The 25,294-nt window shown below is 45.8% G+C and overlaps 1 protein-coding gene across 2 annotated transcripts in view; it reads left to right on the top strand.

Annotated features, from left to right (window-relative positions):
• Positions 1-25,294, top strand: part of OSGEPL1 (O-sialoglycoprotein endopeptidase like 1) — a 496,422-nt gene that overhangs the window by 320,873 nt on the left and 150,255 nt on the right. For both annotated transcript variants that reach the window (XM_040440619.1, XM_040440618.1), the window contains exon 5: positions 23,114-23,244. In XM_040440619.1, the coding sequence (XP_040296553.1) occupies positions 23,114-23,244 (131 nt within the window). The remainder of the gene's footprint in view (positions 1-23,113; positions 23,245-25,294) is intronic.

The raw sequence follows: 25,294 nt of genomic DNA, 5'->3' as shown, positions 1-25,294 counted from the left end.
TGTCGCCCACCTGGGATTATATGTTGAGTCTGTGTTGTCTGTCCTCCCCTTGGTGTTTTCCCTTAGAGCTAGTGGTGCGGACTAGTGTTCCCACCGCCCTGTTCACTATCTAGGGCTCAGCTTAGGGAAAGCCAGGGCTTTAGGCACGTGATCGGCGTACGGGTGAGGAACCCGTCTAGGGACGTCAGGGCAGCCAGGTGCCAGCCGCAAGGTGAGTCAGGGGTCACCACCTTCCCTCTCACTTGGGCAGGGCCTTCCTCGTTCCCTCCCTCTGTGTCACGTATGTGATAGTCACGCCGACCGTGATATTATAACTGGCCTTTACTTTTTGAGAAAAAAATAAATAAAATAATAATAATTTTTTTTGTTGTTTTTTTTTCTCTACTTAGAATCTAATATGGATCCTATTGCTGCCTTGGCAAAACAGCTTCAAGGCCTGTCTTTGGAGGTGGCAGGATTGAAGGCGTCTGTCCTCCAACAACAGCAGCAAATGCAGCAGACCGCACCCCCAGCGGTTGCTATGGGTAACCAGGTTGTTACAGAACCCAAGGTTGCTCTTCCTGACAGATTTTCTGGGGGAAGGGACAAATTTGCGACGTTCCGTGAGGCCTGCAAATTATATTTTAAGTTGCGCCCTTACTCCTCAGGTAATGAAGAACAGCGGGTAGGGATTGTCATTTCCCTGCTTCAGGGGGACCCGCAATCCTGGGCGTTCTAGTTACCCCCTGGTTCTCAGGCTCTTCGGTCATTGGAGGGATTTTTTGGGGCTTTTGGTCTCATATATGATGACCCTGGCTGAGTCGAAATTACGGAGACTCCTACAGGGAGATCGGTCAGCAGAGGAATATTGCTCAGAGTTCCGTAGGTGGGCTACGGATACTCAGTGGAACGACCCGGCTCTCAGGAGTCAGTTCTGCTCTGGGTTATCTGAAAGGGTTAAGGATGCACTGGCGCTGTATGAGACCCCCCTTTCCCTTGATGCTGTTATGTCCCTCTCTATCAGAATAGATAGACGTCTTAGGGAGAGATCGAAAATTCCTGAGCAATTGGTTACCTCTCCCAAGCAACAGTTAGTCTGTACTGACTTAGATGAGCCTATGCAGCTAGGCGGAACTTCTCGTCAGGTCCGTCCTCCCGAGGTTCGCCGTAGGGGGGGGGCTTGTTTTTTCTGTGGGGGGAAGGGTCATTTCATTAATGTCTGTCCCTCCTTTCTCAAAAACAAAAGACCGTCGGAAAACTACTAACCCCAGGCTGTGCGGAGGATGTCAGCCGGGGGGTATACGTTTCCTCCATACGAACATCTCAATTTGTGTTACCAGCGGTCATTGTTTTTGGTGTTAAGACGGAGTCTATTTCTTTTTTTCTAGACAGTGGAGCAGGGGTAAACGTGATTGATGCCCATTTTGCCCGCACTATGGGTTTGTCTCTCTGTACGCTGCAGAGACCTATTCCCGTATTCGCTATAGATTCTGCTCCTCTGTCTCAGAGAAACCTCACCCACATTGTTCATAATTTACACCTTCGGGTAGGGGACCACCATAATGAGTGTCTTTCATGTTACGTTCTGGAGGGCCTTCCCTCTCCGGTGGTATTGGGTCTTCCCTGGTTGGTAGCGCACAATCCAGTGGTGGATTGGCAGGCCAGGGAGATATTGGAGTGGAGTGAGCATTGCAGAGAGAATTGCTTAAATAACAATTGCTTAATCGCCTCCATAGCTCCCCTACCTACATTTATTTCGGACTTTGAGGACGTTTTTTCTGAAAAGGGCTGTCAGAAGCTACCACCTCATCGTCCTTATGATTGCCCGGTTAACCTGATACCCGGTGCAAAATTACCCAAGTCCAGGTTGTATAATCTTTCGGGTCCCGAGAGACAAGCCATGAAAGATTATATCTCCGAGAGTCTGGCTAAGGGGCACATCAGACCCTCTTCTTCACCCGTGGCTGCAGGGTTTTTCTTTGTTAAAAAGAAAGATGGGGGCCTGCGTCCTTGCCTAGATTTCCGTGAGTTAAACCAGATAACCATCCGAGACCCATACCCTCTTCCTCTCATTCCTGACCTTTTTAATCAGATTGCGGGTGCTAGGTGGTTCTCCAAACTTGATCTTAGGGGGGCCTACAATCTGATTCGTATCAAGGAAGGGGATGAGTGGAAGACAGCTTTTAACACCCCTGAGGGGCATTATGAAAATCTAGTTATGCCTTTCGGTCTGACCAATGCCCCTGCTGTCTTCCAACATTTCGTTAATGATATTTTTAGTCATCTCATCGGCAGGTTTGTAGTCATATACCTAGATGATATCTTAATTTATTCGGCTGATCTGAAAACACATGAGGTGCATGTCAGGCAAGTACTGCAGGTCCTACGGACGAATAAATTATATGCGAAAATTGAAAAATGTGTCTTCGCCGTTCAGGAATTACAGTTCCTGGGATATCTATTATCTGCTTCAGGTTTCCGCATGGATCCTGGGAAGGTCCAGGCAATTTTAGATTGGGATCTTCCTGAGAACCTTAAAGCCCTACAACGGTTTTTGGGTTTCGCAAATTTCTATAGAAAGTTCATTAAAAATTATTCAGTGATCGTTAAACCCCTTACCGACATGACTAGGAAGGGGACTGATTTTTCCAAATGGTCTGACGCCGCTAAAAATGCATTTTCCTCTCTAAAGGAGAGGTTTACCTCGGCACCTGTTCTAATTCAACCTGATGTCTCCCAGCCTTTTATTGTTGAGGTAGATGCGTCAGAGGTGGGAGTGGGGGCTGTATTGTCTCAGGGTCCGTCTCCTGGCAAATGGCGTCCTTGCGCTTTCTTTTCCAAAAAATTATCTTCTGCAGAGAAGAATTATGATATTGGAAATAGGGAACTGTTGGCGATTAAACTGGCGCTTGAAGAGTGGCGTCACTTCTTAGAGGGAGCAATCCACCCCGTCACGGTGATTACGGATCACAAAAACCTTCTGTACCTAGAATCGGCTAAGCGTCTCACCCCTAGACAAGCTAGGTGGTCGCTATTCTTTACCAGATTTAACTTTGTAATCACCTATCGTCCTGGGGCAAAAAATACCAAGGCAGACGCATTATCTCGTAGTTTCCCTGGAGGGGGTAATGTTAGTGATCCGGTACCTATTTTACAAAGAGGAGTGGTTGTCTCTGCTGTACACTCTGTTCTAGAGGGAAAGGTGTTAGAGGCCCAGAGGGGCGCCCCGGCCTCTTGCCCCTCAGAGAAATTGTTTGTACCGTTAAACCTGCGTCTTGAATTATTAAAAGAACATCATAATTCGGCACTTGCTGGGCACCCGGGTAGTAAAGCAACCTTGGAGCTATTATCTCGTCGTTTTTGGTGGCCAAGGTTGCGTCAGGATGTAATGGATTTCGTGTCTACTTGCTCTACTTGTGCACGAGCGAAAGTCTCTCATACACGTCCAGCAGGGTCTTTATTGCCACTTTTCATCCCCAATAGGCCATGGACACATCTGTCAATGGATTTCATCACTGACTTACCGTTGTCGGCGGGTAAAACAGTTATCTTGGTAGTAGTAGACAGGTTTAGCAAAATGGTACACTTTATTGCTCTACCCGCACTTCCTAATGCTAAAACTCTTGCTCAGGTGATTATCAGTGAAATCGTGAAGCTTCACGGGGTCCCTTCCGATGTGGTTTCGGATCGGGGAACCCAGTTTATTTCTAAGTTTTGGAAAGCTTTTTGTTCCCGTTTGGGGGTACACTTGTCCTTTTCCTCAGCTTTCCATCCTCAGTCGAATGGACAGACTGAGTGTACCAACCAAAACCTAGAAACATATTTAAGGTGTTTTGTGTCTGAAAACCAAGAGTTGTGGTCATCATATTTACCGTTAACTTGAAAAAGATGAGTGGTAAATATAAATGCATGGCCGATAAGAAACGGTCACCAGGTCCGGACCTAGGAGTGAATGACTATGTGTGGTTGTCTACTAGGAATATTAAGTTGAAGGTTCCCTCTTGGAAACTGGGCCCTAGGTTCATTGGTCCCTATAAAATAGTAGCCGTCATTAACCCTGTGGCTTTTAGCCTGGAGCTACCTCAGACTTTTAAGATCCATAACGTCTTCCATAAATCGTTACTCAAGAAGTATGTTCCACCTCTAGAACCATCACCGCTGCCACCTCCTCCTGTTATTGTGGCTGGTAATCTGGAGTTTCAAATAGCCAGAATTGTTGATTCTCGTCGGGTCCGCCGCTCTCTTCAGTATCTGGTGCATTGGAGGGGTTACGGTCCCGAGGAAAGAATGTGGGTTCCAGCGTCAGAGGTAAACGCCAACAGGTTAATTCAGGCTTTCCATGCCTCTCATCCGGAGAGACCTGGTCCTGAGTGTCCGGAGGCCCCTCGTGAAAGGGGGGGTACTGTCACGAGGGTATCAAGAGCCACGTCTGACTCCGTTATACCCGGGGTCAGGAAGTCGCAGCGGGTGGCTGCGCGCTCTATATCTAAAGATCACGTTGTTTCTTAGTGATTGTTTTCTGTGTTTGCCTTGCTATCCTTTTTGTCTCACTCAGGGATCCGTAGCTTCTCCTCCTCAGCTGTTTCTTATCTGCCACTCCCAACCTCCTTATATTCTCCCCTCACACTTCTCTAGTTGCCAGTTATAGAGCTTCCTGCCTGGACATCTATACTGACCCACTGGAGTTGTGAATCCTGGTTGTCGTTCCAGAGTGCTACCCTCCGGATCCCTGTTGGGCTTGTTGTTGTCTCCTGTTGTCGCCCACCTGGGATTATATGTTGAGTCTGTGTTGTCTGTCCTCCCCTTGGTGTTTTCCCTTAGAGCTAGTGGTGCGGACTAGTGTTCCCACCGCCCTGTTCACTATCTAGGGCTCAGCTTAGGGAAAGCCAGGGCTTTAGGCACGTGATCGGCGTACGGGTGAGGAACCCGTCTAGGGACGTCAGGGCAGCCAGGAGCCAGCCGCAAGGTGAGTCAGGGGTCACCACCTTCCCTCTCACTTGGGCAGGGCCTTCCTCGTTCCCTCCCTCTGTGTCACGTATGTGATAGTCACGCCGACCGTGATAGTACCTCAGAGGAAACGTGACTTGATGTAAGAGGTGTGGTGCTGTATTCTACTGTATATTTTTTTCATGGTAGGGTTGGGGGGGAGGACTTCAGGCCACACTGTATGTGATCTGAATTCTAGAGCCTCCCATCCATCTTCTAGATTATCTGTACTGTGTTATGTGTGGTGTTACATAGGACTGCAGTTGACATCTACTACATTATCTGTAAAAGAAAAAGGGGCGCAATAATTGGGGTGCCACTGGGTGGCCCAAACTAATTTATATGCCCAGCAATTTATTGCCCAACATCCAACATCATTTGCTCAACCACTGAGGTGGACCCAGGAAAGATAGCAGAGATGAGGACATTTGGGCTCTTGCTGCATATAAGCCTTGTAAAAAAAAAAAGCAAAAAAAAACGGAATTGAAACAGTATTGGAGTACAGATATTTTGTACCACACTCTAATTTACAGTATGGTCATTACCCTGCAACAAATTAAAGCAATTAAGACATTTTTGCATTATAATGATGATGTGCAATGACGGAACCTAAGTGATCCGAGATTTGAACATCTATTTAAGATTCGGCTAGTCCTCGACCACTTTCGCACCAAGTTTGCTGAGGTGTACATCCCAGAAAAAAACATCTGTGTCCCTTAGACACTTTAAAGGGAGGGTAAAGAGTTAGTTGGAAAATAGTGTGGGACTTAGTGCACCCACTGCTGGACAAGGTTTACCACCTCTAACTATTACACCAGCATAACACTATTTAAGTCCCTAAGTTCCAGAGGTACAGTAGCTTGTGGCATGGTACGCAAAAATCAAAGGGCACCCTACATCCCTGCTCAGTCAAGAGGGATGTCCTTGTACTGACCACAGTTCACAGTAACAGTGGCTCCCTTGCTTCAATATGAGGTACCACTACCCCCAAGCCAGACTGCATCATGGACTACAATACTCACATGGTAGTGGTTGATCTTTCAGATGAAGTGCAAAAGCTGTGCAATGCCATGTGGAAAACAAAGGTGTGGTAGAAAAAGCTGGCTATGAAAATTATACAGATGGCATTGTATAATGCTTAAAGGGGGTTGTCTCACTTCAGCAAATACCATTTATCACGTAGACAAAATTAATACAAGGAACTTAGTAATTATATTGCCTCATTTGCTGGCTTAATTCATTATTCCATTGCAACGCAGATACAAGGTGGTGGGATGGGAGTTTCTGCACATGCATTATTTGATGATTCTGCGCGCTCCTAAGGTCCCAGTCATTTTACCACTTTACTACACTCTGATATACTCCATACAGCTTACATGTTCACTTTTCACAATTCACTACACTTTCATTTCTGGAAACAGTGGGGTCAAAATTCTCACTATACAAGGGCAGCATGGTGGCCTTTAGCGCCTTGCAGTGCTGGGGTCCTACTGTAGGTTTGAATATGACCAACATCTTCATAGAATTTGTATGTTCTCCATGTGTTGGAGTAGTTTTCTTCTGGGTACTCCAGTTATCTCCCACATGCCAAAGATATACTGATAGAGAGCTTAAATTGTGAGTCGCAGTGGGGATAGTGAAAGATGATAATTACTATAAAGCGCTGCAGAATATGTAAGTGCTACATAAGTGAGTAAAATAAGTTTACCACTTGAAAGATTCCTTGAGGGGTATGGTTTCCAAAATGGCGTAACTTCCTTGTGGTTACAACTGTCGGGATACCTCAGGGTTTCTCTTCAAATGTGACATGGCACCGAAAACCTATTATAGTGAAATCTGCCCTCCAAAATCCAAATGCCCATACAGCAGTTTATGGCCAAATATGGTGTGTTGCTGTATTCAGGACGGATAAATAAATAACAAATTGTGGGTAATTTTCTCCTGTTACTCCTTGTATAAATGGAAAATGTGGGACTAAAGCTAAAGGTTTTTTTTTATGTAATTTTTAACTTTCACAGCCAAGTGTTTTTAAATTCTATATAAAAAAAGCCTGTTGGGGCAAAGTACTCATTACATTAAAACATTCCTTGCTGGATGTGGTTTCCAAAATGAGGTCCACTGTAGGGGTATCTCATGGTCTCTTTAAATGCAACATAGCACCCAAAAACCATATGGCACTCATTCCCTTCTGACCCCTGCTTTGTACCTACAGAGCAGTCTTCAACCACATATGTTTTTTTGTAAACTGCAGAATTAAGGTAATATATATTGAGTTTTATATTTTTTTTTGCTGTTAACTCTTGCTGTGTTATAGGAATAATGAACTGAAATTCCTGTAGAACACTTTCCTAAAGTGCCAAGTTCCTAAAATCTGTGAATAATTTGAGGGGTGTAGTTTCTAAAATGGGGGGATTAATGGATGTTTTCTATTATGTAAATCCCTCAAAGTCACTTCAGAACTGAATTGGTCCTTTAAAAAAGGCAGTTTTGGAGATTTTCTTGAAAAATGGCTTTTAAATTTCTCCTCTCCTGACATGTTTGTGTTAGTGTTGTGGGGATTCGCTCTGGTAGACTGGACAAGCGGACGCAGTATAGAGGCAAAGACCAGTTTGTAACTCAAAAAAACTTCAGTGTTTTATTCACACTTATGGCAACATCAGTTTTGGTGTTCGTTCACACCTAGACAGTTCATACAGCAACACAGTCACCTGTTATCCTAGGTGTTAATTCACACCTGATCGGCATTGCTCATGCGAGAGCAGACCTCCCAAACTCAGGCCTCCAGCCTAGCACACAGCTCAGATCCCAATCCAGCAAATGCCAGAGCTCCTCTGTCAGAGAGAGAGGTAATCACACCCAGCTGACACTGCCGGCTTGTTTTTTTATAGGCCAGTCAAGACCCGGCCTGGAACGTGGGGAGTAGTCACCCACCCAGCACTTTGACTACTCCTAGTAAGAGCCGTCCCGGATCAGCTATACAGCTATACTAAATAGCTAGGTGTCAAACAGCAACTGCTGCTGACACATGAAAACTGGCTCTTACTCCACCGAGGCCAGGAACACATAACTTACGTTAACGACGGACCCTTGCGCCTTCCTACATACCTCCATCCTTTGTTCAACCCTAAGGGAGTGAACACTTGCCAGACAGTATACCCGGGACAGGGCATTCGTGTTTATACTGACTTTAAAACCAGCCTCAAGGACAGATTAACTGGTCAGGTGTGCAATGTCCTTGAGGCTGGTTTTAAAGTCAGTATAAAACTGAGTCTGCTTGTATAGAACCTACCATTAGCCATCTGGCTCCAGGAGAAGTATATGGTGGGTTCAGCATGCATGTTGGTACTTGCATCCCTGGATCCGATGAAAGCTGTAATGGCACCGGACGGGGTTACAAGCAAAGTGTACTTGGCTTGCATGCTGACCTACATTCCCTGGATTTTATGTGGCTGTCATGGCCCATGAACAGGTAGGAACAAGAGTTAGGGACCACTCAATTGAGACGACCTTGACGCGGTGAGTGGCTTACTATGCTTTGGCCAAAATATAAACCAATGTCTCATCCAGCATGGAGGGCAGAGTGCTGGATGTAGTGTGCGATCACATTTGCATTTTCCGTTTGTATATGTATTTCGCCATAGTGATCTGCACCTGCAGGCAGGTTGTGCTGACTCAACCCCCCACCTTATGAAATACGTTATGAATTTTCAAAGCCTGAGGATGTTCAAGATGGAAGGCTACAGGGATAACAATGCCAGTGATTTTATATGGACCAATAAATCTTGGGCCCAACTTCCAAGAAGATACCTTAAGCTTAATGTTTCTTGTGGACAGCCACACAGAATCACCCACTCTCAGTACCATTCATACGTCTCCTGTCAGCCACACGCTTATACCTGTTGCCCATCTTTTTCAGGTTATTTAGAATTTTCTGCCAAATCGAATACAAAGAAGAGGAAAATCTTTCCTCCTCAGAAATATCGGAAATTTGAGTGGACTCCTGTCTACGGTTATTAATGGAAAACTCAGCTAACGACAAGAATGAAGACCACTCCTCCTGGTTCTCCGAAACAAAACATCTCAAGTAAGTCTCCAGATTCTGATTGGTGCGCTCCGTCTGTCCATTCGACTGAAGCTGAAAAGCCGAAGAAAAAGACAATTGTACTCCCAGTCGAGTACAGAATACTTTCCAGAATCTGTAAACAAACTGAGTTCCCCGATCAGACACTGCATCAGAGGGAATGCCATGTAGTTTCATGATGTTATCAACAAACACCTGTGCAAGAGTCTTGGCATTAGGTAGAGCCGGCAATGCTATAAAATGCGCCATTTTGCTAACCCGATCAACTACCACCAGGATCACGTTTTTTCCCGAAGAATTCGGTAAATCCGTGATAAAGTCCATGGACAAATGCGTACAAGGTCTGGACGGGATGGGTAACGGAAGAAGAGATCCAGAAGGCCGAGTATGTGTCACCTTAGCACGAGCACAGGTACAACAGACTGACACATAGTCCTCAACACACTTACGCAGCCACGGCCACCAAAATCTGCACGAGATGAGCTCGACAGTGGATCTACTTCCAGGGTGTCCAGCCAAGACAGTACAGTGAATACCTTATGACGTAAATCTGAAGGAACAAACCATTTCCCTGGAGGACAAGAGTCCGGTGCATCCTCTTGGGCCTCCAACACCTTAGCCTCAAGATCAGGATATAGGGCAGATATGACTACCCCTTTAGACAAAATAGACTAGGATCTTTAGAATCACCCCCCCCCCCCCCCCCCCCCCCGCAGGAAAGCGACGTGACAAAGCATCCGCCTTGACTTTCTCAACCCCAGGGTGGTAGGTGACAATGAAGTCAAATCTGGTGAAAAACAGCGACCATCTGGCCTGCCTTGGATTCAGTCGTTTAGCCGACTCAAGGTAAGCCAGATTTTTGTGATCAGTAATTACCGTAATAGGATAAAGCCAACTTAATGGCCAGCAATTCCCTATTACCCACCCATAATTTATTTTAGCAGTTTAGAGTTTTTTAGAGAAAATAGCACATGGGTGCCATTTACTAGGTGAAGGACCTTGTGACAAAACTGCTCCCACCCCTACCTCGGATGCGTCAACCTCTACAATGAATGGCTGAGACACGTCCGGTTGCACCAGAATAGGGGCTGAAGCAAAACATTCCTTCACAGCAGAAAAGGCTTGTAATGCCGCCTCTGACCAAGTCATGTCTGTTAAAGTTTTAACCACAGTTGAATAGTTCAAGATTAGGGATGAGCGAACCCGAACTGTATATAATTTTGGGGTGTCCGTGACACGGACCCGAACCCGAACATTTTCGTAAAAGTCTGGGTTCGGTGTTCGGCGCTTTCTTGGCGCTTTTTGAAAGGATGCAAAGCAGCCAATCAACAAGCATCATACTACTTCCTCCAAAAGGCCATCACAGCCTTGCCTACTATTGGCATGGCTGTGATTGGCCAGTGCAGCATGTGACCCAGACTCTATATAAGCTTGGGTCACGTAGCGCTGCACGTCACTCTGCTGATACAAGTGTAGGGAGAGGTTGCAGCTGCGACGTTAGGGCGAGATTAGGCAGTGAGTAACTCCTCCAAAAGACTTCATTCAGTGATCGATCTACAGCTGTGGATCATTGATCTGCTGCTATTCAATTGCTCAGTGTTTTTAGGGTGCCCAGAGCGTTTTTCAGTCACTTTTTTCTGGGGTGATCGGCGGCCATTTTGTGGCTTGCTTGTGCGCCAGCACAAGCTGCCACCAAGTACATTTAACCATCAATAGTGTGGTTATTTTTAGCTATATCCTACATCAGGGTCAAGCTTTCATCAAGTGCATTTAACCATCAATAGTGTGGTTATTTTTTGGCCATATACTACATCAGGGGCAAGCTGACCTTGTCACCCAAGTGCATTTAACCATCAATAGTGTGGTTATTTTTTGCTATATCCTACATCAGGGTCAAGCTTTCATCAAGTGCATTTAACCATCAATAGTGTGGTTATTTTTTGGCCATATACTACATCAGGGGCAAGCTGACCTTGTCACCCAAGTACATTTAACCATCAATAGTGTGGTTATTTTTTGCTATATCCTACATCAGGGTCAAGCTTTCATCAAGTGCATTTAACCATCAATAGTGTGGTTATTTTTTGGCCATATACTACATCAGGGGCAAGTTGAGCCTGTCACAAAGTGCATTTAACCATCAATAGTGTGGTTATTTTTTGGCCATATACTACATCAGGGGCAAGTTGAGCCTGTCACCCAGCGCCTAAAAAATAGGCCTCACATTTATATTAATCCAAATCTGTCATTACTGCTTTAGCTGGTCAAGTTATTTTTACTGTCCGTCAAAGCACAGTTTTTGTTCTGGGTTGAAAAACAATTCCCAAATTTGCAATTCTCAAAATTAGTGGTTTCTGCTGTATCAGGCCTACTTTAAATCTATCCCTAAAAGGGTATATTAGATTCAAGGTGCTGATAGGGTAATTCTCAAAAACTTAACACACACGCTACAGTGCAGATCCAAGTCTAATTCCGTGATTAAACGTATACCTGTCACCCAGCGCCTAAAAAATAGGCCTCACATTTATATTCATCCAAATCTGTACTGTTTTAGCTGGTCAAGTCATTTTTACTGTCCGTCAAAGCACAGTTTTTGTTCTGGGTTGAAAAACAATTCCCAAATTTGCAATTCTCAAAATTAGTGGTTTCTGCTGTATCAGGCCTACTTTAAATCTATCCCTAAAAGGGTATATTAGATTCAAGGTGCTGATAGGGTAATTCTCAAGAACTTCACACACACGCTACAGTGCAGATCCAAGTCTAATTCTATGATTAAACGTATACCTGTCACCCAGCGCCTAAAAAATAGGCCTCACATTTATATTCATCCAAATCTGTACTGTTTTAGCTGGTCAAGTTATTTTTACTGTCCGTCAAAGCACAGTTTTTGTTCTGGGTTGAAAAACAATTCCCAAATTTGCAATTCTCAAAATTAGTGGTTTCTGCTGTATCAGGCCTACTTTAAATCTATCCCTAAAAGGGTATATTAGATTCAAGGTGCTGATAGGGTAATTCTCAAAAACTTAACACACGCTACAGTGCAGATCCAAGTCTAATTCTGTGATTAAACGTATACCTGTCACCCAGCGCCTAAATAATAGGCCTCAAATTTATATTCAGCTAAATCTGTCATTACTGGTGTGCGTGTATTAGTGTAATATGGTACCTAAATAGATAGCCAGATAGACTTAGTGTTAGGTGTCTGTAAAAAAAGGCCTGAATTTTAATTCAATACATTGGCCCGAATAATATTTTTCTTATTGTGGTGAACGGTAACAATGAGGAAAACATCTAGTAAGGGACGCGGACGCGGACATGGTCGTGGTGGTGTTAGTGGACCCTCTGGTGCTGGGAGAGGACGTGGCCGTTCTGCCACAGCCACACGTCCTAGTGTACCAACTACCTCAGGTCCCAGTAGCCGCCAGAATTTACAGCCATATTTGGTGGGGCCCAATGCCGTTCTAAGGATGGTAAGGCCTGAGCAGGTACAGGCATTAGTCAATTGGGTGGCCGACAGTGCATCCAGCACGTTCACATTATCTCCCACCCAGTCTTCTGCAGAAAGCGCACAGATGACGCATGAAAACCAAGCCCATCAGTCTGTCACATCACCCCCATGCATATCAGGGAAACTGTCTGAGCCTCAAGTTATGCAGCAGTCTCTTATGCTGTTTGAAGACTTTGCTGGCAGGGTTTCCCAAGGGCATCCACCTAGCCCTTCCCCAGGGGTGGAAGAGATAGAATGCACTAACGCACAACCACTTATGTTTCCTGATGATGAGGACATGGGAATACCACCTCAGCACGTCTCTGATGATGACGAAACACAGGTGCCAACTGCTGCGTCTTTCTGCAGTGTGCAGACTGAACAGGAGGTCAGGGATCAAGACTGGGTGGAAGACGATTCAGGGGACGATGAGGTCCTAGACCCCACATGGAATGAAGGTCGTGCCACTGACTTTCACAGTTCGGAGGAAGAGGCAGTGGTGAGACCGAGCCAACAGCGTAGCAAAAGACAAAGAGGGAGCAATGGGCAAAAGCAGAACACCCGCCGCCAAGAGACTCCGCCTGCTACTGACCGCCGCCATCTGGGACCGAGCACCCCAAAGGCAGCTTCAAGGAGTTCCCTGGCATGGCACTTCTTCAAACAATGTGCTGACGACAAGACCCGAGTGGTTTGCACGCTGTGCCATCAGAGCCTGAAGCGAGGCATTAACGTTCTGAACCTTAGCACAACCTGCATGACCAGGCACCTGCATGCAAAGCATGAACTGCAGTGGAGTAAACACCTTAAAAACAAGGAAGTCACTCAGGCTCCCCCTGCTACCTCTTCTGCTGCTGCCGCCTCGGCCTCTTCTGCTGCTGTCGCCGCCTCGGCCTCTTCCTCCGCCTCTGGAGGAACGTTGGCACCTGCCGCCCAGCAAACATGGGATGTACCACCAACACCACCACCTGCGTCACTAAGCATCTCAACCATGTCACACGGCAGCGTTCAGCTCTCCATCTCACAAACATTTGAGAGAAAGCGTAAATTCCCACCTAGCCACCCTCGATCCCTGGCCCTGAATGCCAGCATTTCTAAACTACTGGCCTATGAAATGCTGTCATTTAGGCTGGTGGACACAGACAGCTTCAAACAGCTCATGTCGCTTGCTGTCCCACAGTATGTTGTTCCCAGCCGGCACTACTTCTCCAAGAAAGCCGTGCCTTCCCTGCACAACCAAGTATCCAATAAAATCAAGTGTGCACTGCGCAACGCCATCTGTGGCAAGGTCCACCTAACCACAGATACGTGGACCAGTAAGCACGGCCAGGGACGCTATATCTCCCTAACTGCACACTGGGTAAATGTAGTGGCGGCTGGGCCCCAGGCGGAGAGCTGTTTGGCGCACGTCCTTCCGCCGCCAAGGATTGCAGGGCAACATTCTTTGCCTCCTGTCTCCTCCTCCTCCTACTCAGCTTCCTCCTCCTCTTCTTCCACCTGCTCATCCAGTCAGCCACACACCTTCACCACCAACTTCAGCACAGCCCGGGGTAAACGTCAGCAGGCCGTTCTGAAACTCATATGTTTGGGGGACAGGCCCCACACCGCGCAGGAGTTGTGGCGGGGTATAGAACAACAGACCGACGAGTGGTTGCTGCCGGTGAGCCTCAAGTCTGGCCTGGTGGTGTGCGATAATGGGCGAAATCTCGTTGCAGCTCTGGGACTAGCCGGTTTGACGCACATCCCTTGCCTGGCGCATGTGCTGAATTTGGTGGTGCAGAAGTTCATTCACAACTATCCCGACATGTCAGAGCTGCTGCATAAAGTGCGGGCCGTCTGTTCGCGCTTCCGGCGTTCACATCCTGCCGCTGCTCGCCCGTCTGCGCTACAGCGTTCCCGCTCACCGCCTCATATGCGACGTGCCCACCAGGTGGATCTCCACCTTGCACATGCTGGACAGACTGTGCGAGCAGCAGCAGGCCATAGTGGAGTTTCAGCTGCAGCACGCACGGGTCAGTCGCACTGCGGAACAGCACCACTTCACCACCAATGACTGGGCCTCCATGCGAGACCTGTGTGCCCTGTTGCGCTGTTTCGAGTACTCCAACAACATGGCCAGTGGCGATGACGCCGTTATCAGCGTTACAATACCACTTCTATGTCTCCTTGAGAAAACACTTAGGGCGATGATGGAAGAGGAGGTGGCCCAGAGGAGGAGGAGGAAGAGGGGTCATTTTTAGCACTTTCAGGCCAGTCTCTTCGAAGTGACTCAGAGGGAGGTTTTTTGCAACAGCAGAGGCCAGGTACAAATGTGGCCAGACAGGGCCCACTACTGGAGGACGAGGATGAGGAGGAGGTGGAGGAGGATGAGGATGAAGCAGGTTCACAGCGGGCTGGCACCCAACGCAGCTCGGGCCCATCACTGGTGCGTGGCTGGGGGGAAACGCAGGACGATGACGATACGCCTCCCACAGAGGACAGCTTGTCCTTACCTCTGGGCAGCCTGGCACACATGAGCGACTACATGCTGCAGTGCCTGCTCAACGACAGCAGAGTTGCCCACATTTTAACGTGTGCGGACTACTGGGTTGCCACCCTGCTGGATCCACGGTACAAAGACAATGTGCCCACCTTACTTCATGCACTGGAGCGTGATAGTAAGATGCGCGAGTACAAGCGCACGTTGGTAGACGCGCTACTGAGAGCATTCCCAAATGTCACAGGGGAACAAGTGGAAGCCCAAGGCGAAGGCAGAGGAGGAGCAAGAGGTCGCCAACGCAGCTGTGTCACGGCCAGCTCCTCTGAGGGCAGGGTTAGCATGGCAGAGATGTGTAAAAGTTTTGTCACCACGCCACAGCTAACTGCACCACCACCTGATACGGAACGTGTTAGCAGGAGGCAACATTTCAATAACATGGTGGAACAGTACCTGTGCACACCCCTCCACGTACTGACTGATTGTTCGGCCCCATTCAACTTCTGGGTCTCCAAATTGTCCACGTGGCCAGAGCTAGCCTTTTATGCCTTGGAGGTGCTGGCCTGCCCGGCGGCCAGCGTTTTCTCTGAACGTGTATTCAGCACGGCAGGGGGCGTCATTACAGACAAACGCAGCCGCCTGTCTACAGCCAATGTGGACAAGCTGACGTTCATAAAAATGAACCAGGCATGGATCCCACAGGACCCTTGTGCAGATTAGACATTAACTACCTCCCCTTAACAATATATTATAGTACTCCAGGGCACTTCCTTATTCAATCCTATTTTTATTTTCATTTTACCATTATATTGCGGGGCAACCCAAAGTTGAATGAACCTCTCCTCTGTCTGGGTGCCGGGGCCTAAAAATATCTGACAGTGGCCTGTTCCAGTGGTGGGTGACATGAAGCCTGATTCTCTGCTATGACATGAAGACTGATTCTCTGCTGACATGAAGCCTGAATCTCTGTTATGGGACCTCTCTCCTCTGCCTGGGTGCCTGGGCCTAAATATGTGACAGTGGCCTGTTCCAGTGGTGGGTGACGTGAAGCCTGATTCTCTGCTATGACATGAAGACTGATTCTCTGCTGACATGAAGCCAGATTCCCTGTTACGGGACCTCTCTCCTCTGTCTGGGTGCCGGGAACTAAACATATCTGACAGTGGCCTGTTCCAATGTTGGGTGACGTAAAGCATGATTCTCTGCTAGGACATGCAGACTGATTCTCTGCTGACATGAAGCCAGATTCTCTGTTACGGGACCTCTCTCCTCTGCCTCGGTGCCTGGGCCTAAATATGTGACAATGGACTGTTCCAGTGTTTGGTGACGTAAAGCATGATTCTCTGCTATGACATGCAGACTGATTCTCTGCTGACATGAAGCCAGATTCTCTGTTACGGGACCTCTCTCCTCTGCCTGGGTGCCTGGGCCTAAATATGTGACCATGGACTGTTCCAGTGTTGGGTGACGTAAAGCATGATTCTCTGCTAGGACATGCAGACTGATTCTCTGCTGACATGAAGCCAGATTCTCTGTTACGGGACCTCTCTCCTCTGCCTGGGTGCCTGGGCCTAAATATCTGACAATGGACTGTTACAGTGGTGGGTGATGTGAAGCCAGATTCTCTGCTATGGGACCTCTCTCCAATTGATATTGGTTAATTTTTATTTATTTAATTTTTATTTTAATTAATTTCCCTATCCACATTTGTTTGCAGGGGATTTACCTACATGTTGCTGCCTTTTGCAGCCCTCTAGCTCTTTCCTGGACTGTTTTACAGCCTTTTTAGTGCCAAAAAGTTCGGGTCCCCATTGACTTCAATGGGGTTCGGGTTTGGGCCGAACTTCTCGAACCCGAACATCCAGGTGTTCGCTCAACTGTAATAGAAACATATAAGAGAACAACGGAAAATGTTAATATTATACAGTACAATATTAGAAATTCAGTATAAAATACAGTATTAAAAAGTTCAATATTAGTATAGTATAATATACAGAACCGCAATCTGTTGTATTTTATCCAGCATCGGCAAAAATTTCACTGTCTGACGTGAGCTTGGATATTTGTGTCCTATCCAGCACTAGTCAAAGATTGCATGCTGTCTAGTGCCGTAAAGATTATAGTTTCTCCCACAAGGTAACAATGCAGAGGGCACCTTATGATGTGCAAATAGTATTTCTTTCTCCAATAGCAATATCATATAGATGTGGATTCTGTTTTGTGATTATATAGTTCCAATTTGTCAGCCGACTTACTATCTACATTCATGCATTGTGGGTAGTTGAGTATTTGAGTATTGGATCTCTTACTCACAGTTAGTTGTCTCCGGATTTAGCTCCTGACATAAGCAACTTGGTAGTGTTATATAGCTTGTAGTATCCCGTTAATGTTATATATATCTCTGTGGCCGCGGCGTACCACGTGCCTACAGAACTTGTGCTGCTTGTATCTGCCAAGGCACCTCCACAGTCGTTGGATGATTACCAGGTCTGGAATACAGGTTAGCTTTATAGGGCTGTAGTAGACGTCAGGTGTTGCGTCAGGAGAACTTGATTAGAGCTCTCTTTTAGGACATAAGGGTCCGGTATTGATGAGAACGTTCAGCTGGGGGTCCTCTTTCACCAGACGCGTTTCGGAGATCTCGGTCTCCTTCCTCAGTGGTCTGACCACTGAGGAAGGAGACCGAGATCTCTGAAACGCGTCTGGTGAAAGAGGACCCCCAGCTGAACGTTTCCCATACAGCTTGGACTGGTCCTCTGGTGAGTGGGGCCCCTTCCTAAACTTTAGACTGAAAGATAATGTGCTGCTCAGGGACTGACAGGTTTTAGTGTAATCAGCACTCCTGGTCAGTAAGGCTGTGTCCACAGGGTCTGATTTTTACAAAATCGCGGCAAAAAAACAACAAATTTTTACGCGATTTTCCTGAAAATAGGACCTTGTGGACCCAACCTTACTGACCAGGAGAGCTGATTGGTCTGAAAACTGTCACTCAAAAGCACTGGCAGGCTCTCCTCCAATGGGCCAGCACTGCTAATCAGTGAGGAAGAATGAAGGACCCACTGCTGCTGTGTGGAGATCGAGCCCTGCTGCGAGAAGGGAGAGGAGCCTGGCTGAGGACACGAGAAACAGCAATACAGCCAGGAGGTGAGGAAGGGATCTGTATGTAATGTAGTGTAAAATAGTTCCTGCATGTATGACAGTGTGTGTATGTGACAGTGCCTGCATGTGTACAAGTGTGTATGTGACAGTGCCTGCATGTGTGAGGATGTATGACCGTGTGTATGTGACAGAGCCTGCATGTGTGAGGATGTATGACCGTGTGTATGTGACAGTGCCTGCATGTGTGAGGATGTATGACCGTGTGTATGTGACAGTGCCTGCATGTGTGAGGATGTATGACCGTGTGTATGTGACAGTGCCTGCATGTGTGAGGATGTGTGAAAAATAGTGGTTGCATGTATGAAAGTCCAGTATGTGTGTTAGGGCTCATTCAGATGGCCGTATGAAGGAGTCCGCATCTGTTCTGCAATTTTGCAGAATGGGTGTGGATCCAATCATTTCAACGGGTACGCAGAAGATGCGTGCGTCACACATCAACACAACATGGTGTTGTCCACATCCATGTCCTTTCCGTAGCCCCGCAAAAACGATACAACATGTCCTATTTTTGTCTGCAATTGCAGACAAGAATAGGCATTTTCTATCATAGGACGCACATGGCCAGTCTCCGTGTTTTGTGGATCAGCAATTTGCGGACTGTAAAGCACAGCCGTCGAAATGGGCCCTTTGGCTGGCACCACAAGGTGGATTTGGCTGCAACACGCATTATGCAGCCAAAGATTTCAGCGATACTACGATACATCACAACTAGTAAATGTAAATGAGGGCTTGACCTGACGGTCACAAAAAAATCCAACCTGATGAATTTCTTGCAACTTTTCAATTGTGATTTTAAGAAACTTCAAGTTCACAATGGTACCCCATTCATTTTAACAGAATGCATTGCAGCATTGTGTCTGCTGTGATCCTTGGTTGCATGACACATTGTTGGCCAAAAGCAAGGGGTCACTTTATCTATTGCATATATTTACGTCTGTATGTGTGGTTTGTGGAGGGGGGGGGGGGGGGGGGGGGTAGGCCCAGGTACATTCTTTGCACAGGGGCCCTCAGCTGTCTGTGTCCACCCCTGACAACTACCTCAGTGTGAAATCCTTCAGGTGACTGTGTTGGATTATTGTTATACCAATGGTGTATTGTACTGGCCTGTCATGAATAGTAATGTATGGGATTATACTGTCAATTGTTTACTGTGATCCATGTCCATATTGTGCTGCTGTGATACTGAAATTTCTCTCTGGAACAATAAAGTGTATTGTATCTTGTTAGTTGTTTTGTATTAATAGCCATATAGAGACCACAAATAGCAGGGCATTAGCAAACAAGCAGTAGAACATCAATGCTGATTTAAATGTTCTAGTTTACAGCCACTGTTATTATTAACTACATTGAAGGATATTTACTAAAATATTTACGCCACTATTGTGGAGTAAAAAAGTTGTAAATTATTTATTTATTTTAAGCACTTATATTCCGCAGCACTTTACAGGCATTAACATCAAGTTGTCCCCAATGGGGCTCACAATCTAAGTTCCCTATCAGTATGTCTTTGGCATGGCAACTTTTTGAGCTTATCGCCACTTTTCTAAAGTGGCACAAAAGCGGCGTGGCTTCACACAGCCTACTGGACTTTCTATAACTTACACCAGAGACTAGTGTAAGTTATAGCTGAATTTTACGCCAGCCTGTAGCTGATGTAGACTTCAGTTTATGGGGCATGGACTGCCAGAGATGCAACTAACTTATTAAAGGCCATCTCCTGACACCTCAGCCGGTCAGCTGTTTGAAGAGAAAGAACTCTATGCCATGCCACTCACTTCCTGTCTTACATTTAGACCATTTTCTACATCTAAATCAGGCGTAGAAAATCATAAATGAGATGGGCCTGCGGGCACGCCCATGCCACAGCCACTCTTTTAGACCTGGCGTGAGCAGCGAATAAGTTGCATATTCTCCCGCACTGTGGCGTGCGACAGAATCTACACCACAAAATTGACGTATATCTGGTCATAAATGACCCCCATAGTTTTTAAAGCTGAGAAAAGACATACGTTCATCCATTTCAGCCTGTTATTCTGTAAAGTTGATCCGGAGGAAGGCAAAAAACCCTTAGCCAATTTTCCTTATTTTAGGGGAAAAACTTACTTCCTGGCTCCAATCAGGCAATTAGTAAATAGTAACTATTACCTGTAATATTATTACACTCCAGAAAAACATCCGGGCCCCTCTTGAACTCTTAGTGAGTTCACATCACAATCTTGGTACCGTTCAGGTGATTAGGGATTTCAGTACCTGATAGTTTCCTTGAAAGTCTGGAGAACTCTGGGTGGATATTCCTGGGGTAGCATCAGGAGTAGAGAGGGTGTAATTTTTTCTATTGGCTGTACTTGTAAAACCATTTACCAGTCAATATATGGATTGCTAAAATCCCATAAAATAACTACACTTTATTACTCTGCAGCCTGGGTTGCAGTAGTGATTCTGGCCACTAAGGCTGCGTTCACACGGGCGAGATTTCCGCACGGGTGCAATGCGGTAGGTGAACGTGTTGCACCCGCACTGAATCCCGACCCATTCATTTCAATGGGGCTGTTCAGATGAGCGGTGATTTTCACGCATCACTTGTGCGTTGCTTGAAAATCGCAGCATGCTCTAAATTCTGCATTTTTCACGCAACTAAGGCCCCATAGAAGTGAATGGGTTTGCGTGAAAATCGCAAGCATCCGCAAGCAAGTGCGGATGCGGTGCGATTTTCACTCACGGTTGCTGGGAGACGATCGGGATGGAGACCCGATCATTATTATTTTCCCTTATAACATGGTTATAAGGGAAAATAATAGCATTCTGAATACAGAATGCATAGTAAACTAGCGCTGGAGGGGTTAAAAAAATAATAATAATAATTTAACTCACCTTAGTCCACTTGATCGCGTAGCCCGGCATCTCCTTCTGTCTCCTTTGCTGAACAGGACCTGTGGTGAGCATTAATTACAGGCAAAGGACCTTTGGTGACGTCACTCCGGTCATCACATGATCCATCACATGATCTTTTACCATGGTGATGGATCATGTGATGACCGGAGTGACGTCACCAAAGGTCCTTTACCTGTAATTAATGCTCACCACAGGTCCTGTTTAGCAAAGGAGACAGAAGCAGATGCCGGGCTACGCGATCAAGTGGACTAAGGTGAGTTAATTTTTTTATTTATTTTTTTTTTAACCCCTCCAGCACTAGTTTACTATGCATTTTGTATTCAGAATGCTATTATTTTCCCTTATAACTATGTTATAAGGGGAAATAATACAATCTACAGAACACCTAACCCAAACCCGAACTTCTGTGAAGAAGTTCGGGTTAGGGTACCAAACATGCGCGATTTTTCTCACGCGAGTGCAAAACGCATTACAATGTTTTGCACTTGCACAGAAAAATCGCGGGTGTTCCCGCAACGCACCTGCACATTTTCCCGCAACGCCCGTGTGAACCCAGCCTAAAAGTTCTCACAATGACAGTTAAATGAAAGTGAATAATAAACAAATGAAAATGGATTGATTTCAAATTGATGGTGTATGTAAAGGGGTTGTCTCATCATAGACAATGGGGGCATATCGCTAGGATATGCCCCCATTGTCTTATAGGTGCAGGTCCGCACCTATATTGAGAACAGAGCCCCGCAAGGTGGTGGCTGGAGGACTCCGGTCCGGCCACTACCAAGTCGGCTCCCCATAGAAGTGAATGGGAGTGTACCGCGCATGTGCGGCTCCTGCTCCCATTCATTTCTATGTGGCTGGCGGAAATAGCCAATCTATTTTCGCCGGCCCCATGGAAAATGAATGGAGGGCGGCTGCGCATGCACAGTTCGCCCTCCTTCACTTGCGGGGATTCGTTCTCTATATAGGTGCGGGTCCCAACGGTGGGACCCGCACCTATAAGGCCCCTTTCACACGGGCGAGTATTCCGCGCGGATGCAATGCGTGAGTTGAACGCATTGCACCCGCACTGAATACCGACCCATTCATTTCTATGGGGCTGTTCACATGAGCGGTGATTTTCACGCGTCACTTGTGCGTTGCGTGAAAATCGCAGCATGCTCTATATTCTGCGTTTTTCACGCAACGCAGGCCCCATAGAAGTGAATGGGGTTGCGTGAAAATCGCAAGCATCCGCAAGCAAGTGCGGATGCGGTGCGATTTTCACGCACGGTTGCTAGGAGACGATCGGTATGGAGATCCGATCATTATTATTTTCCCTTATAACATGGTTATAAGGGAAAATAATAGCATTCTGAATACAGAATGCATAGTACAATAGCGCTGGAGGGGTTAAAAATAAATAATAATAATTTAACTCACCTTAGTCCACTTGATCGCGGTGCCGGCATCTCGTCTGTCTCCTTTGCTGAACAGGACCTGTGGTGACGTCACTCCGGTCATAACATAATCCATCAAATGATCTTTTACCATGGTGATGGATCATGTGATGGACCATGTGATGACCGGAGTGACGTCACCACAGGTCCTGTTCAGCAAAGGAGACAGAAGGATATGCCGGCACTGCGATCAAGTGGATTAAGGTGAGTTAAATTATTATTATTATTTTTTAACCCCTCCAGCGCTATTTTACTAAGCATTCTGTATTCAGAATGCTATTATTTTCCCTTATAACCATGTTATAAGGGAAAATAATACAATCTACACAACCCCGATCCCAAGCACGAACTTCTGTCAAGTAGTTCGGGTTTGGGTACTAAACATGCACGATTTTTCTCACGCGAGTGCAAAACGCATTACAATGTTTTGCACTCGCGCGGAAAAATCGTGCGTGTTCCCGCAACGCACCCACTCCTTTTCCCGCAACGGCCGTGTGAAAGAGGCCTAACACAATGGGTGCATATCCTAGCGATATTCCCCTATTGTCCATGATGAGACAACCCCTTTAAAAAAGTGTGACTTTTGTAAAAGGAAATATAACTGTGTTTTATTATTTTAGGTTGTGTCTGGAGGAGTTGCCAGCAATGGATACATTCGCAAAGTGCTACAAAATTTAACAGATGATATGGATATGTCTTTGTTTTGTCCTCCACCACAACTCTGCACAGACAATGGCGTAATGATTGCCTGGTGAGATAATAAGGTCATTTTGATGTACGACTGCATCCAAATGCACAGTATGATTTGGAACCCTTGAGTGATCCGTTAATTTACTCGCGAAAGGGCTTCTGTGATATCCAGCCATATTTTCACCTGGGATTGGTGCAAAGTCTGATGCTCATTGTGTAAGCCCTTGGTGCCATTCCTGAGTGATCACAGAGTACCAATAACCATTGGCAGCCAAGGTTCTGGTAAAGGCCCCAAGATCTGCCATAACCAAATAGATTCCCAGTCAGCGCTACACAATGTTAAAGCATTACAAAAGATTATTTACTATTCATCACCCCATAGAATATAAAAACTAGTCAATGCATTTTCTGTAACCTAAAATGCCACTGAAGAAAACAAATCACCTTGCAAAAAATTGCCATCATACAGCTACATTTATAGGAAAATAAAAAAAAGTTATGCTATTAATTGATGGCATGGAAAGCAGATAAAGGGAAGAATGGTAGCATAAAGGTAAGGTAAAATAATTCCACTAGCTGGATGAGAATAGAGGGAAGAGTGTCAGAAAAGCTAGTCCTGCTCTAGCACACAACAACAAGTTAGCATATGATGGTGATGTCAGTTCAGGGGTAGCACTTTTGCAACAAACAACTTCATCTGACAGTTGTGCTTGTAGAAAGCATGGCTAGAAGGTCAGAGAACAGTTTAAATTAGTTTAAAGGCAACTACACATGTAGAGGAGAAGATAGTGAGATTTATAAATTAAGCTGGGGGTAGGATAGTTAATAAGGGTTTAAAATAAAAAAAAATTGCTAATAATCTAACAAAAAAAACCTGAATTGGAATTTGTAATGTCGGAGGAAAAACATCATATAGTGGGAGTAACTGAGACATGATTGGATGATGACTGGGTAATTCGGGATTTGGATAAAGGATTTGCATTTACATAATGTCCCGTCTAAAGCCAAAGTACAGGAAGATATACTGTATGTGAGGGGCATGGCCATGTGGGGTTTCTATAGGTAAAAGTACATGAAGAAAAAGGAACAATAATAAAATACTGTTAACATTAGTGATTATAATATAATTTAAACTTGTCTTACAATATTGTGATTTGTTGATAAGCCACAAAAATATTGAACTTCTGAAAGGTGAAGTTAGATTAGGCTACTTTCACACTGGCGTTTCTGGGTCCGCTTGTGAGATCCGTTTCAGGGCTCTCACAAGTGGCCCAAAACGGATCAGTTCAGCCCCAATGCATTCTGAATGGATAAGGATCCGTTCAGAATGCATCAATTTGGCTGCGTTTGGTCTCCATTGCGCTTTTTAGACGGTCACTAAAACGTAGCTTGCAGCGTTTTGGTGACCGTCTGACTATGAAGAGCCAAATGGATCCGTCCTGACTTACAATGTAAGTCAATGGGGACGGATCCGTTTTTCACTGACACAATATGGTGCAATTGAAAACTGATCCGTCCCCCATTGACTTTCAATGTAAGTCAAGACGGATCCATTTTGACTTAGACTTTTTTTTTAATGAATAATGCAAATGGATCCGTTATGAACGGATACAAGCGTTTGCATTATCAGTGTGGATCCGTCTGTGCAGATAGACGGATCCGCACCGAACGCCAGTGTGAAAGTAGCCTTAGTTGTCCCAGATAACTGAGACAGTGGGTGTATATTTATGAATCCTGTAGACAGTGTATAATTAGGCTATTCGATCCGAATTTATTCGTGGTTAATCGCGTTAAAAAAGTTATTTCCTGCCTGCAGAGAGCCTGTATAGTGGTGTAGAACACAGTGCCTTGCAGTAACACGCATAAGGAGTCTGCTGTGGTAGTGAAATTATACTGTCAGTATGACACGCAGATGTCCTTTTACACCATCGTCAGCTGATTCCACATAGATGTCTACAGAACCTGTACTATTAAACGCTTATACAAGTAGAGCCCCCCGACAGAGTGGAGATGGTGTCAGCAGTAAGTTTGTGTTGACGTCACTGAATTATTTTGCCCTTCCTCTGATCCATCAGAACAATAACCCCCAAAAAATGGATCCCGCCTTCACT

The sequence above is a fragment of the Bufo bufo genome, chromosome 7 (genome assembly GCF_905171765.1).
Source record: "Bufo bufo chromosome 7, aBufBuf1.1, whole genome shotgun sequence".
NCBI classification, from domain to species: domain Eukaryota; kingdom Metazoa; phylum Chordata; class Amphibia; order Anura; family Bufonidae; genus Bufo; species Bufo bufo.
The sequence above is the reverse complement of the archived record's forward strand: the minus strand, read 5'-3'. Positions and strand labels throughout refer to the sequence as shown.